The sequence below is a fragment of the Electrona antarctica genome, assembly GCF_951216825.1.
Source record: "Electrona antarctica genome assembly, chromosome: 21".
In the NCBI taxonomy this organism is placed as follows: Eukaryota; Metazoa; Chordata; class Actinopteri; order Myctophiformes; family Myctophidae; genus Electrona; species Electrona antarctica.
Genome location: NC_136802.1, coordinates 15954255 through 15969249, shown reverse-complemented (window position 1 = coordinate 15969249; position 14995 = coordinate 15954255). Strand labels below are relative to the sequence as shown.

The 14995-nt window shown below is 43.0% G+C and overlaps 2 protein-coding genes across 5 annotated transcripts in view; both read left to right on the top strand.

The window, feature by feature from the left end:
* Window positions 1-12330, top strand: ift46 (intraflagellar transport 46 homolog (Chlamydomonas)). 4 transcript variants are annotated; one of them, XM_079490506.1, is made up of 8 exons: window positions 1-232; window positions 2998-3117; window positions 3854-4044; window positions 4429-4623; window positions 5335-5428; window positions 6027-6155; window positions 9226-9341; window positions 11733-12330. In XM_079490506.1, exons 2-8 carry the CDS (start codon window positions 2998-3000, stop codon window positions 11977-11979), a joined length of 1092 nt encoding a protein of 363 aa, XP_079346632.1. In that variant the 5' UTR covers window positions 1-232; the 3' UTR covers window positions 11980-12330. The 4 variants fall into 4 exon arrangements, with proteins under 4 accessions (XP_079346632.1, XP_079346631.1, XP_079346634.1 ...); XM_079490505.1 differs by having other exon boundaries at window positions 2992-3117; XM_079490508.1 differs by lacking the exon at window positions 1-232 and having other exon boundaries at window positions 2999-3117; window positions 3858-4044.
* Window positions 12331-13476: 1146 nt separating this feature from the next.
* The window catches only part of LOC306913852 (uncharacterized protein), a gene marked incomplete at its 3' end in the record, with an annotated part of 5969 nt that continues 4450 nt past the window's right edge, over window positions 13477-14995 (top strand). The window contains exons 1-2 of the mRNA XM_079490664.1: window positions 13477-13586; window positions 14427-14690. Coding sequence (XP_079346790.1) covers window positions 13535-13586; window positions 14427-14690 — 316 coding nt within the window. The 5' untranslated portion in view covers window positions 13477-13534. The remainder of the gene's footprint in view (window positions 13587-14426; window positions 14691-14995) is intronic.

Below are 14995 nucleotides of genomic sequence, written 5' to 3'. Positions count from 1 at the left end.
TTGTTGCTAGGACAACGCCAGCAAGCTGCGTCTGTAACATTAGAGTCCCGTCTTCTTTTAATACGTCATGTTTTACATTATTATTACGTCATATGTGTATGTATGAGTGAATAACAGCCGCCGGTGAGCATCGTGCGACCTCAGCACATCTTTAAATGACCGAAAACTTCGCGAGAGTTTAGCTTTTTAGCTTTGTGTTGCTAAGTTGCTAAAGCTGATGTGATCCAGACAGGTATGCTAGCTTCTCTATGTGTCTGTCTCTTTTTAATAAACAGAAAATCCAACTCGAAAACCATGAAAAACGACATACTAGGCCTATGTTTAATTTACTTCACTGGAGTAGGCCTATTTCTAATTTCCAATACTTTTAATTCTATCTCAGATCCAAATATTGTACTTTTTACTCCACTACATTTAATTGAAAACTTTAGTTACTATAGTTACTTTGTAGATTTTGATTATACAACTTCAGCCCTATAGTTTCATCTCTTGGCCATTTGAAAATAGCCGATCTTGTAGATATGCATTTTCAGGTCAGCTTATCCAATCAGCTAGGATAGAGAACTCAGTCAGGATACTGATTGAACAAGTGAAATTGAAAGTGCAGACAAAATTGGAACTGGAACACTATAAAAAACTACTTTCGCCTGATTGGCTGAGCCTGAAATGTTTTCACCTACTGGTACCTGAAAATGTTTTTTGGGGGGGGTTTCAGACAGAGCTCCCAAAATGTTTTAGTCTCTGTGACACATCTAGTCATTGGTCGATTTGCCTGTACTTCCTGATTGGTTAGTCATAGCGACCAGGTTTTTTTTCAACCAATGACAAAGCTTCTAGGAACAACTTTGAATGCAGATTGTGGCCCCTATGTGTCACAGAGACTATTTTTTTGGGGAGCGTTCTACCCATTGCTGGCTGTCTAAAACCTTAGAGTATAGAGACGGCACCGGATTTCTCCTCCCATCCACTTGCATTAAGTTGCTCAAAAGCGCATGAGGCGATTTCACTCCTCCTTCCGGGTAGGAACAGAGTGCATTCTGGGATGGATTGGGCCAAATCGTGAACGCGCTGGGCCGTTGAATATCATCAAAGATGGTTTATGTATGAAGATGGGCCAACTTCATTGGAGCCATTAGACGCGAAATGGTACACAAAGCCTACAAATGGTCTCCTAAATATAGTAGGCGTGGTTTGCTTCTCCCCGACCTCCCCCTCCCCCCCCTGACAACAACACTGTTTCCACACTCAGTCTAGTAGGTGGCGGTAATGCACCATTTAGGTTTGCCAACCGCCATGAAACCCGATAGAAGAAGATGCATTATTAATACATAAATACATATTTGTACAGTATTTGAACAAAAATGTAAACAAATAAACAAGGCCATTTTACATGCAAATGGCCCTCCTCCTCATTGACCAGGCCTTTTCAAGGAATGAGGCAAATGAAAAGGTGTACTTTTGAAATAGGCCTTTCAGTTTCTCGAAGTCCTCCAACCATATATATGTATGTATTGTATTTATAAATTCATGATTTGGATCTATCTTATTAAAAAGTCTCTCCCTAATAGAGTTGTAGAATGGCATTTCATTTTCAATTTCCTTTAGATCACACAGACTACATCATCTATCCTCCTCAACCTATATATGCCTACATGCCAGCTCTAATTTGGGCACATAAGGATCGTTTCTAATCGTTTTAAATATGTCCATTCATTTCATGTTATAATATTCACATATTCTCATCTTAAATATGGGGTCAGAGCCCCCTATGTGTTGTCCGTGAAATTGCAGATGGACAGAGAGAGGCTTCCGGACTCATCTCAAATCTCGCGAGAGTTTGTTGCTGGGATAAAGAAATGTCATTAACAAAGTAGATTTTCTCCTGATTTGTCTCGCTAAAAGAAGCCACTTTACTATGAATATCTTATAAATATTGTGTGCCTTGTGATGATTGGGTCCAGTATTTAGTTCAGTGACCATGGAGTTAAGGAATGGTTCAGAAGCTGTGTTCACGTTCATTCTCCCATTGGAAATGAATAGACTCCAACATTCTTCCCGTCTCCTAATAATGTTACCTCACGCAGATACGGGAAGTAAAGCAAAGTTGGCCTCTCTTGCTAATTCTGCTCTTGGCTATCATTGCGCCATTTGCGCCACGTTCACGTATGAAACAAACTTTGTTTCATACGTGAACGTGCACAAATGGCGCAATGATAACAAAGTGTTCACGTGTCATGCCCCAATAACATGAACGTGCGCAACGATAGTCAACGGACCAGTGCTGGCTCGAGCTGCAATGACAAATTCGGCCACTATGTCCATTTCGCCCCAGGGTTTCCTCCGGGTGCCGTCTCAATTAATATATACTCTAATCCCCCTTTTTGAAACCAGCTCCTCGCCACTCACCCTACACACTTCCACTCGGTTTGAGCATAGATATATAAATAATATAGACAGCACCGGATGGGAGGGGAATTCCTGTGCCGTCTCTATTATTTATATATCTATGCTCAAACCGAGTGGAAGTGTGTAGGGGGAGTGGCGAGGAGCTGGTTTCAAAAAGTGCCTAAGTCTAACCCCCCCAAACACTCTATAGCAAAGATTACTATCAGAATATAGTGATTTAACCTTTTAACAAAAAACGTTTTGTTTTAACAAAAAAATATCACTTACCCTACCTTTTAAGTACATTTTAATGCGAATACTTTTTTTTCTTTCTTTTTTACGTTTACTCAAATAAATGTAGAATTTCGACATTTAGTTAAATTTCTATACTGCAGTATTGATATGTTTTCCACCACTGTTAAATGTTCTCTTCTCCTCTCCTCTCTCCTCCTCTTGCCTCCTCTCTCCTCCTCTTGCCTCCTCTCCTCTCTCCTCCTCTTGTCTCCTCCTCTCCTCTCTCCTCCTCTTGCCTCCTCTCTCCTCCTCTTGCCTCCTCTCCTCTCCCCTCCTCTCTCCTCCTCTTGCCTCATCTCCTCCCCCCCTCAGTGTCAGATGGAGCCTGGTAACAGTGGTAAACTGATCTCTAACCAGCCTTATGATGAAAGTGTGGAAGTTCACGACTCTGAGGATGTAGCGAGTATCTACACTCCCACCCCCCGCACACACAGCAAGGTAAAACGCATGCACGCACACATGCACGCACGCACACACACTGTAGAGAATAAATAATGCATTTTTAATGCAAATAGCTGATCTACAAACTCACAACACGTCACATCGCAAGCATGTATATCCACTATTTTCATTTAATTTTTTAATCAATTAGGTTATTGTTATTACTAGACCTGTACGTGCCCGTCGGCCACCGGCCTACTTGAGAACGATGCAACTTGGGAACCTAATAATACCTGTCAACGTTTTAACCGTTTTAACTGTTTGTCTGTGTCCCACATGGAGATCTCTATATCTGTCCATCTGCCTGTGTCTGAAGAGTGCAAACTGACTGTGAAAAGTGGACTGGTTAAGTAATCAATTGGCAGGTGTGGGGTTGCCATGGCAATCAATTGGCTGAGGCAGAGGCTGGAAATTGCATAGGTGAGGGGACTTGGGCTCATTAGGCCCACTGGCAGAGCCTGACCAGAGCCTTTTGTGGTGGTTCTGGACAACCGTGGGTCCGACCGACTCGATACCGGGCACTGCACTCCCTGCGGGGGTGTGGAACGCGTGTGTCGAATTTGAAGTCGGTGGGGCAAAGTTACGTGCATTACAACCGTACGCATACATAGACACACAGACAGACAGACAGAGATGTGATGCATTTTAGATTTAAATGATTATCTAACTATAAATGCCATTTATAGTTAGATAATCATTTAAATCTATTAGCTGTTACACCCCTGCATGTCAGACAGGAAGCAGCCACGGGAACAGGAAGGGGCGTGGCCTGATGGCGGCGGCCAATAGCAGCAGCGACGAGTTTGACGAGGAGGAGGAGCAGCAGCGGAAGGCCAAAGAGCCAATGGGACGACAGCCTGCAGGCCTCCTGAGCCCTAACCAGCCAATGGGACGCCAGCCTGGCCTCCTGGGTGCTAATGAGGGGTAGGCCTGTCACGATTAGCCTATTACATCATCGCCTATTTGAGATAATCGCAATTATCTTTGCATAATCGTCAATCGTTTCCATGTTGAAAAATGTCCATACATTTTCAAAAATAGCAGAAATTGCAGATCTACAAGCTTGTAGATCAACTATTTCCGCTATTTTTTACATTTTATGGAAAGAAAAAAAGATATACAAAATTATTAAATGTGTCAGTGATTTAAAGTTTTAGATTTTATTCATTTGTCATATCTGCCCTGTGCAAATTTGTGATTACGAAGCCTAAAAGGCAAACAGAAATACAAATTCTAACGTACCATCGTTCAATGCAAAAAACCCACAATTAAATCTTAATCTTCAGCTTAAATTTGTAATCGTGACAGGCCTGCTAATGAGGGGGCGGGGCCAGAGGAAGAGGAGGAGACAGAGGAGGAGGAGGAGGAAGACTCCGATGACGATGAAGATGACGATGACGAAGATGAGCAGGGGGGCGGACCGGAGGGGGCGTACCATCCTGCCGACTACGCCAACCTGCCCGTTTCCACGGAGATCAAGGAGCTGTTCCAGTACATCACACGGTAACTAACAGCTTTTATCTGGAACTGTTCCAGTACATCACGGTAACGCCCTTTATTTACCGGCCAATCGTTGACCCCTGTTTTATTTACCAACACAAAATTAAACAAAGTCTTATTCAACAACAAAAATGTCAAAGGGTTTTGAGTCTGAGAGGCTAAATCTCATCAAATGGTGGTCCGTGGCTCAAAGGCCAAAAAAGAAAGGGTTTTAATATGAAAAAGGTTGAATACCACTGAATTAAAAATAAGTAAGACCCCGGACTGTGTGATTTATGGATCAGATTTACTATCATAAACATTTTAACACACTTTAACGGCTGGCTTTAACGAAAGGCTAATGTTTGAGCGTAAGCATTTGCTCACACTAGCTGTCTTTCTCCAGAAACATTAACATTTAAATGGCGATGCTGTGAAAAATCAGAAATCACATCCGAACCTCGGATGTCTGATCAGCACAACGGAACGGACAGCAACGTAGTTTTCGAGAAAAGAGCCAGAGCAGATCGTAATCATAACAGTAGTCTACCCATGCGCAAGAAACGTTCCATGCGTGTGGGGGTGAGCAAGGCGTTGCCTAGCAACCGGCCCAGGTTTACTATCATAAACATTTAAGACCCTGCAGGGGCCAGGGCTGTGATTTATGATATGTACTATCATAAACATTTAAGACCCAGGGCTGTGTGGTTTAATAAGTGTATATATATTTTACAGATATACTCCTCAGACAGTAGAGTTGGATCATAAACTGAAGCCGTTCATTCCAGACTTCATCCCCGCAGTAGGAGACATCGACGCCTTCATCAAGGTATACTAGTTACATAACCATAGCAACACAGAGGTTGTGGGTTCAAATCCACTGTGGTGCATCCGGCTTTGTCGAGCGTCTATACCAGTGGTTGTCAACCAGTGGTCCGGGGACCACCAGTGGTCCTTGAGGGGATTCCAGGTGGTCCCCCAGCTAAATGACAGGGAGTTGGTAACCAAATGGACCCTATCTTTAACTCTTGAGAGCGGAAAATGAAACCAAATGGACCATCCCGGGTCCATTCAGAGGTAAATAAAAAACGTGTGAAAAGGACATGTATTGAGTGCTGGCATTTTCTTCCCTTTCTGATGCCTTGCCTTGCACCTATAAGGATTTGTCTCTAACCTGGAATGTTGTGGGTTGTCTGCTTCGGCAGTCTTGTTCTCCATCTTTCCTAATGGTACAGTACCACAATGGTACAGTACCACATCAATACGCAAATTCATTTCCAATGATAACAAAATATTCTTTAGTTTAGATACAACAGTGCATCCTTCCGGTGGGGGCTCCTCACCGGCAATGTAATTTAGATAGCTTTGTAAATTCTCTCTCTCTCTCTCTCTCTCTCTCTCTCTCTCTCTCTCTCTCTCTCTCTCAGGTTCCCAGACCAGATGGGGTGACAGACAGTCTGGGTCTGTTGGTTTTAGATGAGCCGTGTGTCAAACAGTCAGACCCTACAGTTCTGTCTCTGTGGCTGTCTGAAGATACCAAACAACACACTACTCAGGTACACCAACGACACATTTTAAAACTAGAGGAGGCCGTGCCTTTTCAATAATAAAGTGGCCCATACTTTTAAATTCCGCCTGAAGTCTAATTTGTATGCTTTTATGCTTTTAATCTAGCTTGAACTAAGTCTTCTTGCTGGTATTTGATGTTTCACTTTGTTATGGGTTCCAATTTTTTTATTTTTTTATTTAGCTTATTTATTTATTTTTAATTGTTAATTGTGCTATATATGGGTCCGTATTGTGCCCAATTTTTCAAGACTAATTTGTGGAAAACAAATTGAAGACAAAATACATTTATTTTAAAATGTTTCTATAATAATTTTAAATTAAAATGATTTTCATATCACAATAGGGTACCATAGTAAATAGGTACAGTAACCAAATTGAAAATAAACTGTAGTCTCTTGGTATTTCTTAAACCAGTTGCTTTATCATGTAAAGTTAGTTCCTACCTGCCAATGTTGATAGGGGGACAGTGAAAGTGTGGGACAGCCTAGCGGTGTTATCAGCGCCAGCGTGATCTAGTTTGAGAGTGACGACGACACTATAGCGTTGATTCCCATTGTAACAATGGAATGCGGAAGTGCTCATTCTATCTCAATGGGATAGTTACAATGTTTGGAACTATAGCCCATACCAACCCGGTTTGCGGCGAGATCAAAGTGTGTCGCGACTCGCTTCTTCAATCTACAGCTCTGATCAGCGCTACACTCTGGGTGTTATGAAGTTACTGCGCTGCTGTGCATCAAAACTTCTCCAAAACGTCTCCTTCTTGAACCACTCTGTTCGAGATGGTCATGCCGTTCCTCCATCTTACATCACAATTTACAATTTACAATTTAGGCATTTAGCAGACGCTCTTAATCCAGAGCGACTTACATTAAGCAAGAACAAAAAGCATGGGAATACATCACATATGTAAAATGCATTTATCGCGAAACATGCGTAAGCTAAGAACGTGACTAGAACATATCTATATAATGACACTATACATATAAACTATAACTAGAACATATCTATATAATGACACTATACATATAAACTATACATATATGCTATACTATGCTGTACATATATACTATGAAGTGCTATGACTACATACAATGCACTTATTGTGCTGTCTACATGACATGCTATAAGTCTGTTTCAAATGCTATATAAGTCTAAGAAGTGCTGTCTAAGGGGGGTAGGGTAAGTGCTATGGGCCATGATGGAGTCTGAAAAGGTGGGTTTTCAGACTACGGCGGAAGATCGGGAGTGATGCTGCAGTTCTGATTGCAACGGGAAGTGCATTCCACAGTTTTGGGGCCAGAAGGGAGAAGAGTTTGGGACGTGTGGAGCGTTGTCCCGGCGTTTTTAGTGAGGGTACTTCCAGCTTCCCTGCGTTGGCTGATCTGAGTGCGCGGGAGGGTTTGTAGGGTTCAATCATGCTGGCAAGATATGGGGGAGCCATACCTTTGGTTGCTTTAAATGCCAACATCAGAGTTTTGTATTCTGTGCGGGCAGCGACCGGGAGCCAGTGCAGGGAGCGGAGCAGGGGGGAGACATGTGAGAATTTTGGCTGGTTGAAGACCAAGCGAGCTGCGGCATTTTGGATCAGTTGGAGAGGCTTCAGTGCACATGCCGGTAGGCCAGTAAGGAGAGAGTTACAATAGTAGACTAGGACGGCATGAGGGGGAAAGTATGGGGATGGTGGGAAAACACATTGTACAGAGAAAAATAGGTAATATATATATATATATATAGTGGTAGTAATAATAATAGAACAAAAACAGTAGTAATAATGATAATAATAATAATAATACAAATAATAATAATAACAATAATAGTAATGACAATAATATGTAGTGAAAAAGGATGATACAAAAGGTTGATACAAAACCCTGGGAGGTGGTTTTCTTCGCTGGATGTGTCTCTGGATGTCCGGGTCTTTAGCTTGGGCACTAGGCTATACTAGATAGCCTGTGAGAGTTTGTTCGATGAGGATGGAGATTTAACCAGTCGTGAGCCAGAGTATAGCGTGGGGGCACAGGGAAGACAGACGGGAGGAACTAAGAAAGCTCAGAGAAGTTTTAAAGAGACAGACAGACAGAAAGAGTGAGTGACCGAAGGAGTGAACGATAAACAGATGTAGATGTTATTAAAAGAGAGTGGCCGAAAACAATGAACAATAAACAGATGTAGAGGTTATTACAAGAGAGACAGACAGAGAGTGGGTGACCGAAAAAGTGTCACACCGCTGGTCAGAGTGTGGTTTTGATCTGGGCATATATATAGCAGTGCTATATATATGCCTAGGAGCTATTAAGACAAAGGATATGCGAAGTCCAAAAAGGGCTGATTGATTAGCCTAATGGTGATTGTATATCCTGCTTGCCCTTTGTTTCAGATCAAGAGGACAGATTGGTCCAGGGTTAGGAAAACAAAGAAAAACAGACAGAAAGACAGAAATAGTAAAAAGACAGAAATATTAATAAAAGAAATACAGAAAAGATGGAGAGTAAGTTCCCCACCTACTGTGTCCAATTTCAAATAGCAGCAGATCTCAGGATGATATCAGCTGCTTCTGTCACACCGCTGGTCAGCTGTAGTCGTTCGTTGTCTGTGTGTGTGTGTGTGTGTGTTGCTTCAATCGCTCCATTCATAAGCCTGGTTTCAGCGGTACGCCGGTACGGGCGCCTTCAATCGGCGTGGATGTGTAATAATGTAAAATAGTCTAGACCTCGAATATAGTACGACCCAGTTTTTTAGGATGTTTTCATTGGAATAAAACAAACGTCTTATATTAGGCACAATACGGTAAATAAATTGGATTGGATTAGAAGTTATTATTCATGTGCTGTTTCTGGCTTTGATGTGACTTAAAAGCAGCTTTCCTCTTCTATTTGAACCCGATTTGAACCTGGTTTCCAGGTGCGAGTTCCGAAATGTTTACCATTGAGCTGATAGAGCCGGTCTGCTTGCTCAGGAGAGAAACTGGATCTTGACCATGACAGAATCTCTCTATCTCTGTCTCCCCCCCCCCCCCCCCCCCCCCCCCCCCCTCTCTCTCTCGCTCTCTCTCAGGTAAAGAAGGTGTCCAGTGTGTCGAACGCCCAGAAGAACCCCAGAGCGTTGGACAGTTGGATGGACAGCATCTCAGAGCTGCACAGATCCAAGCCTCCGGCCACCGTGCATTACAGGTACTGCCCCCTAGCCACTGTTACAGGTACTGCAGATCCAAGCCTCCATTATTATCTTTGTGTCTTTAACTTTTTCTCTGCTATCTATGAATATAATCATAGCCCTAGGCTCGGGTACTAAAGGTGCTAACTACGTACATGTTCGTAGACAACCGTATACTCCATATATGAAAGCGGCGACCGTCAATTTACCTTTTAGTATTGCTCCGGTTTGCTATGGAGAGCCTCCGTGCTCACCAGCCATGGGATTTTTAAATCCAGCTCCATTGAGCCTCCATTATAACAGGATTTTCAAAGCCTTGTATCTCTAAAGCTTTGGGCGCTGTCCATGGTGAGCTGTCGCGCATCCCGACAATCGTAAATCATTTGTCTCATTTGTGAACATCGCTGCGGACATGTAACTGCTTCTAACGAGACGAGAGCTAAGCGGTATGAGCTTACGGCTAACGGTCAATGCCCTCACAACAACAGCCCCCACCTCACTGATAACCAGGAAATGAAAAAAGGATCGTAGAGTGAGAGCGGACGGGTGGCACAGGTTAGGTGTGCTTATACTACCACCTAGCGAGCAATAATGGAGTTAAGGGGCGCTAGCCCCTTCTATAAACAGCTTTTGACCGCACACGTCTCAAGATTTGCCATTGACAATGAAAGGAGAATTTAGGTCAAATGTCCGCTAAATCTTGTCCCCACACGTCTCAATATTTGCCATTGACAATGAACGGAGAAATTACATCAGAATTCCGCTAAATATGACGTAAATTAAACATCAAAGCATTAAACGCCATTGACATTGAAGGGAAAATTTACGTCATATGTAAATGAGCAAACGGCGAACCAATCACATGTTGGTGGGAGCGCTTGGCCAATAAGGGACCACCTTATGTAGCAATGTCAAATGTCCGCTAACATAAATTGATGTACGATGACAAGAGCGCCTCTCATTTCACACGGGTGTGATTTTTGTTTTCCTGACCACAAAGATAACTAGAAATGCACTCTGTCGAGCTGCCAACTTGTGCTTTGCACACAAGTTGGCCATGAATGGCCTACTTGTGCACGAGCAGAGCGCGCAACTTACGAACAAACTATAACCCTGACCTCAGTCTTAACCGGCCAAGTAGGTCACTAACCCTGACCTCAGTCTTAACCGGCCACTTGGCTCGCTAACCCTATAACCTCAGTCTTAACCGGACACGTAGGTCGCTAACCCTATAACCTCAGTCTTAACCGGCCACTTGGCTCGCTAACCCTATATCCTCAGTCTTAACCGGCCACTTGGCTCGCTAACCCTATAACCTCAGTCTTAACCAGCCACGTAGGTCACTAACCCTAACCTCAGTCTTAACCGGACACGTAGGTCGCTAACACTATATCCTCAGTTTTAACCGGCCACTTGGCTCGCTAACCCTATAACCTCAGTCTTAACCGGCCACTTGGCTTGCTAACCCTATAACCTCAGTCTTAACCGGCCACATGGCTTGCTAACCCTATAACCTCAGTCTTAACCGGCCACTTGGCTTGCTAACCCTATAACCTCAGTCTTAACCGGCCACTTGGCTCGCTAACCCTATAACCTCAGTCTTAACCGGCCACTTGGCTCGCTAACCCTATAACCTCAGTCTTAACCGGCCACTTGGCTCGCTAACCCTAACCTCAGTCTTAACCGGCCACTTGGCTCGCTAACCCTATAACCTCAGTCTTAACCGGCCTCTTGGCTCGCTAACCCTATAACCTCAGTCTTAACCGGCCACTTGGCTCGCTAACCCTATAACCTCAGTCTTAACCGGCCACTTGGCTCGCTAACCCTATAACCTCAGTCTTAACCGGCCACTTGGCTCGCTAACCCTATAACCTCAGTCTTAACCGGCCACTTGGCTCGCTAACCCTATAACCTCAGTCTTAACCGGCCACTTGGCTCGCTAACCCTATAACCTCAGTCTTAACCAGCCACTTGGCTCGCTAACCCTATAACCTCAGTCTGCGTTAATCGATGCCCGTCTGAAAGTACCTTAAAACTGAGCCGTCTGATCCGATTTGGAAAAAAGGGGAACAAACTATTTTGTTTCTGGTGTTGTGTTCCAGCTGGCGTTGCGTTGATTTTGTTCCCCACATGTGAATCAATTAGTCTAGTCTTGCTAGTCAAGCTACGAGTTAGAATAGAGCGCCTGTCATTTTCGCTCCAGAGTCCAGACCGGGTCAGGCACCTAGAAATAGAATTGATCCCAAATCATCCCAGGCTAGTGACAAATAAAATGGCACTGATCCCAGGCTAGTATAGAGGTAGTTAAAATGGTATTGATCCCAGGCTACTAAGCTAGTGACAAATAAAATGGCATTGATCCCAGAGGCTAGTGACAAATAAAATGTAAATCTTTGGTTTCCATCCAGCCGCTCCATGCCGGACATCGACAACCTGATGCAGGAGTGGCCCCCCCTGCTGGAGGACCTCCTGGGGGGGTCCGTGGGGCTCCCAGGGGCCGACCTGGACTGTGACCTCAGGGACTACGTGGACGTTGTCTGTGGGCTTCTGGACATCCCGGTCTACAAGGACCATCGAGTGCAGTCTCTACACGTCCTCTTCACCTTGTACCAGGAGTTTAAGAACTCCCACCACTTCAAAAACACTGTCACATAGGGTGGCGCATACGTTGGTCCGACGTACTAACAGTACGACATGCAACTTAAGACTCACTCGTGGCTCCTGACATGCGTTGCTGGTTAAAACTCACCTGTGGCTTCTGTGAGGTTAGGTTAGGATTTGGGGTATAGGATGTCGGACTAATGCCTGTCGGATGTTAGTATGTCGGACAAAACGCACCCATTACATAGGCCTGTTACAATGATTACATTTATTTCATTATTTGTTTTTTGCATAATCGTCAATTTAAAACATGTGTTGTAAGATTGTAATTCAAGCTTGTAGCTTGTAATTGTTTTGGAAAGAAAAACATTATAAAAGAAATATTAAATGTGTCGGTGATTTCAAGTTTTAGATTTAAGTTATTTGTCATATCTGCCCTGTGCAATTAGTGATTATGAAGCCTAAAAAGCAAACAGATATACAAATTGTAACGTTCCAATGTTCAATGTATAATTCAATATTATACTTAAAAATGAAACACAGCAAGTTGACAATTAATCGCCAACTTGCTGTGCTGTGATTCCCCCCCCCCCCTAAAACATGATCAACAGGTATTATGATTATACTAGGAGGAAGATTTATTTCAAAATAGTGTACACACCCACCAGTTCATTAAGTATACCTGGTTTTCACCACCCACCTGATCTAAGTAATTCCATAAATACAAAATAATAATAATTAGTTAAAATTAGCGTAAATCGCAATCTGCTGTTTTCACTAGTTTGCGTCCCAGGAAAACGTCTAATCTCTTTTGGGTCTTGAGTTTGGAAAACCGCTGGAACTAGCCTGGCTTCTTGGCCAGACTCGTATCACCCTGTCGAACGCAGATTCGCGTCTGGCCTCTGCGAGGCTACGCTGGAACTGACATCAAGGATGGATTAACACACACACACACACACACACACACACACACACACCCTTTATCATAACTGAATCAGTGTATGACTGTATGTGGATTGTGGATGGATGAATGTAATGCACATGTAAGCAATCTATGTAAAGGTGTATGAGTTTGTGTGTACTGTATGTAAAGTGTCCACTGCATGTAAAGCACTTTGGATCTAAGCACTTCACAGACTGAGACACAGACTGTGGGTGGTGGGGGGGGGGGTAAAAAGTGCAACCAGGCCATTGTGAGGTGACGACATCAAAGGAGTTGTGTGCGTACATACTCAACCTTCCATTTCCAGGCAGGAAGTGACAGCTCGTATATGAGATACAGGGCCGTTTTTCTATCTGAGAAACGAACCCACAACTGGGGGGGGGGGGGGGGGGGGAGAAGAGAGAGAGAGAGAGAGAAAGAGAAAAGCTTTAAGTGCTTGTGTGGCCTATTATAGTATAGGATAAAGGATAGTCCTTTCTTTTGGGCTTGTCCGTTTCCATAGTTATAAACCTGGTTGCTTGTTTCTCGCAAAACTTGGAGAGAGAGCATCATTGTAGACTAGGCTATTCCACCATCTTTAAAAATGTATTTATTCAGTTGTATATTTGTAGAAATTATACATTAATGTACCGGTATATTTATCCAGTTGTATAGTTGTAGGTTGAGATGACTGGATGGCAGAACTTCTGTATTCTACTGATGCTGCTGATACAAACTGGTAAGAAAACTCACTACTTTACCAACTATGTAATAGTCTTTTACTGTATAAATAAAACTGACTACCAGCTATTACTGTATAAATCTCACTACCAACTATTACTGTACATAAAACTCACTTCCAACTATTACTGTAAAAACTCACTACGTTACCATGAACTATTACTGTGTATAAAACTATTAGTTTACTGTATATATGCAGTACCGTTATTGCTGTCAGTCAGAAACTCCACATTCTAACTTTTTGTGTTTTTTCGTAAATGAATGCTTTACTTGATCACACTACACTACGGCGTCACACGGAAGCATCAAGGGTAGCAGATCTGCAAGCTCTAAACTTTTTAACATTCATATTTTGATATTTAATTTATTGTATTTTTTTTGTTTTGGCATGCTTTACATAGACTATTGGATTATATTAGAATAGCATCTTGCGTTTTTATAATATTTCATAAGCATTTCATTTTTTTAAATATATCTCATGTAGTTAGTTATTATTTGATATTGCTTTATATTTCATAATTAAATGTTCATATTTACTTTATTTTATGTTGTATAAAACACTGTAAATATTTCATATTCGTTTTTTATTGTTTACTTACTTACTTATACCCATTACGCCGGCTGGCGCATAGGGCAGCAACAAAGTTTCTCCACTTGCATCTGTCTTTGACCATCTTCTCTATGGTCCCCCAGCTCTGATGTTGTTGCTGGAGCTCCTTCTCGATCGTCTACGACGCCATGTCATTTTTGGCCTCCCTTTCTTCCTCTTGACTTCTGGGGTCCAGTATAATGCGACTCTTGGGATAGTTTTTTATTGTAATATTTTATTATTTTCCAGACAGGGCAGCGGGTCAGATCTCAGTGCAGGTTCAAAGGTCGTCGGACACCGTGGTCATCTCCTGTCGTCTCCTTGCCAACGAGGAGAAGCTCAACCAGGTCAACTGGGAGCTGCTGCCGGCCACAGGAAGTGATGTCATCAAAGTGGGCACCTTCCACCCGCGCTATGGCGTGCACGTGGAGCCGCGGTTCAGCGGGGCGGCGGAGCTACGAGGTGACGCCCAGGAACGCTCCTACCACCTGGAGATGACCCTCACAGAGAGAGGTGGGGTTTGGTTTCTTAACCCATTTAGACCTGAGGACAATTCTACAAAATGTCTTCGAAATCCTGAAAGTTTTCTGAAAAACTCTGTTTCTATGTCAGTGGTGCTCAAACTATTTCATGTCAAGGACCCCCAGAATTATCTATATCTGGCCACCGACCCCCTTCTGAAAATATGTTGTTCCAGGGACCCATCCAGAAGCTAATATTTGAGTTAAAAACGTTCGCTCTGAAAGAATATATAGGCTATTCAAAGATTTGCGTGACATTTTCAGGATTTTTCAAAAATACCAGATCTACTAGCTCAT

Excerpts from the sequence above, each read along its gene's own strand:
- ift46 (XM_079490506.1), top strand. The coding sequence starts at position 2,998 with ATGGAGCCTGGTAACAGTGGTAAACTGATCTCTAACCAGCCTTATGAT. Across the intron at positions 3,118-3,853 it reads CCCCCCGCACACACAGCAAG|ACAGGAAGCAGCCACGGGAA; the intron begins GTAAAACGCATG and ends CCTGCATGTCAG. Across the intron at positions 6,156-9,225 it reads CCAAACAACACACTACTCAG|GTAAAGAAGGTGTCCAGTGT; the intron begins GTACACCAACGA and ends GCTCTCTCTCAG.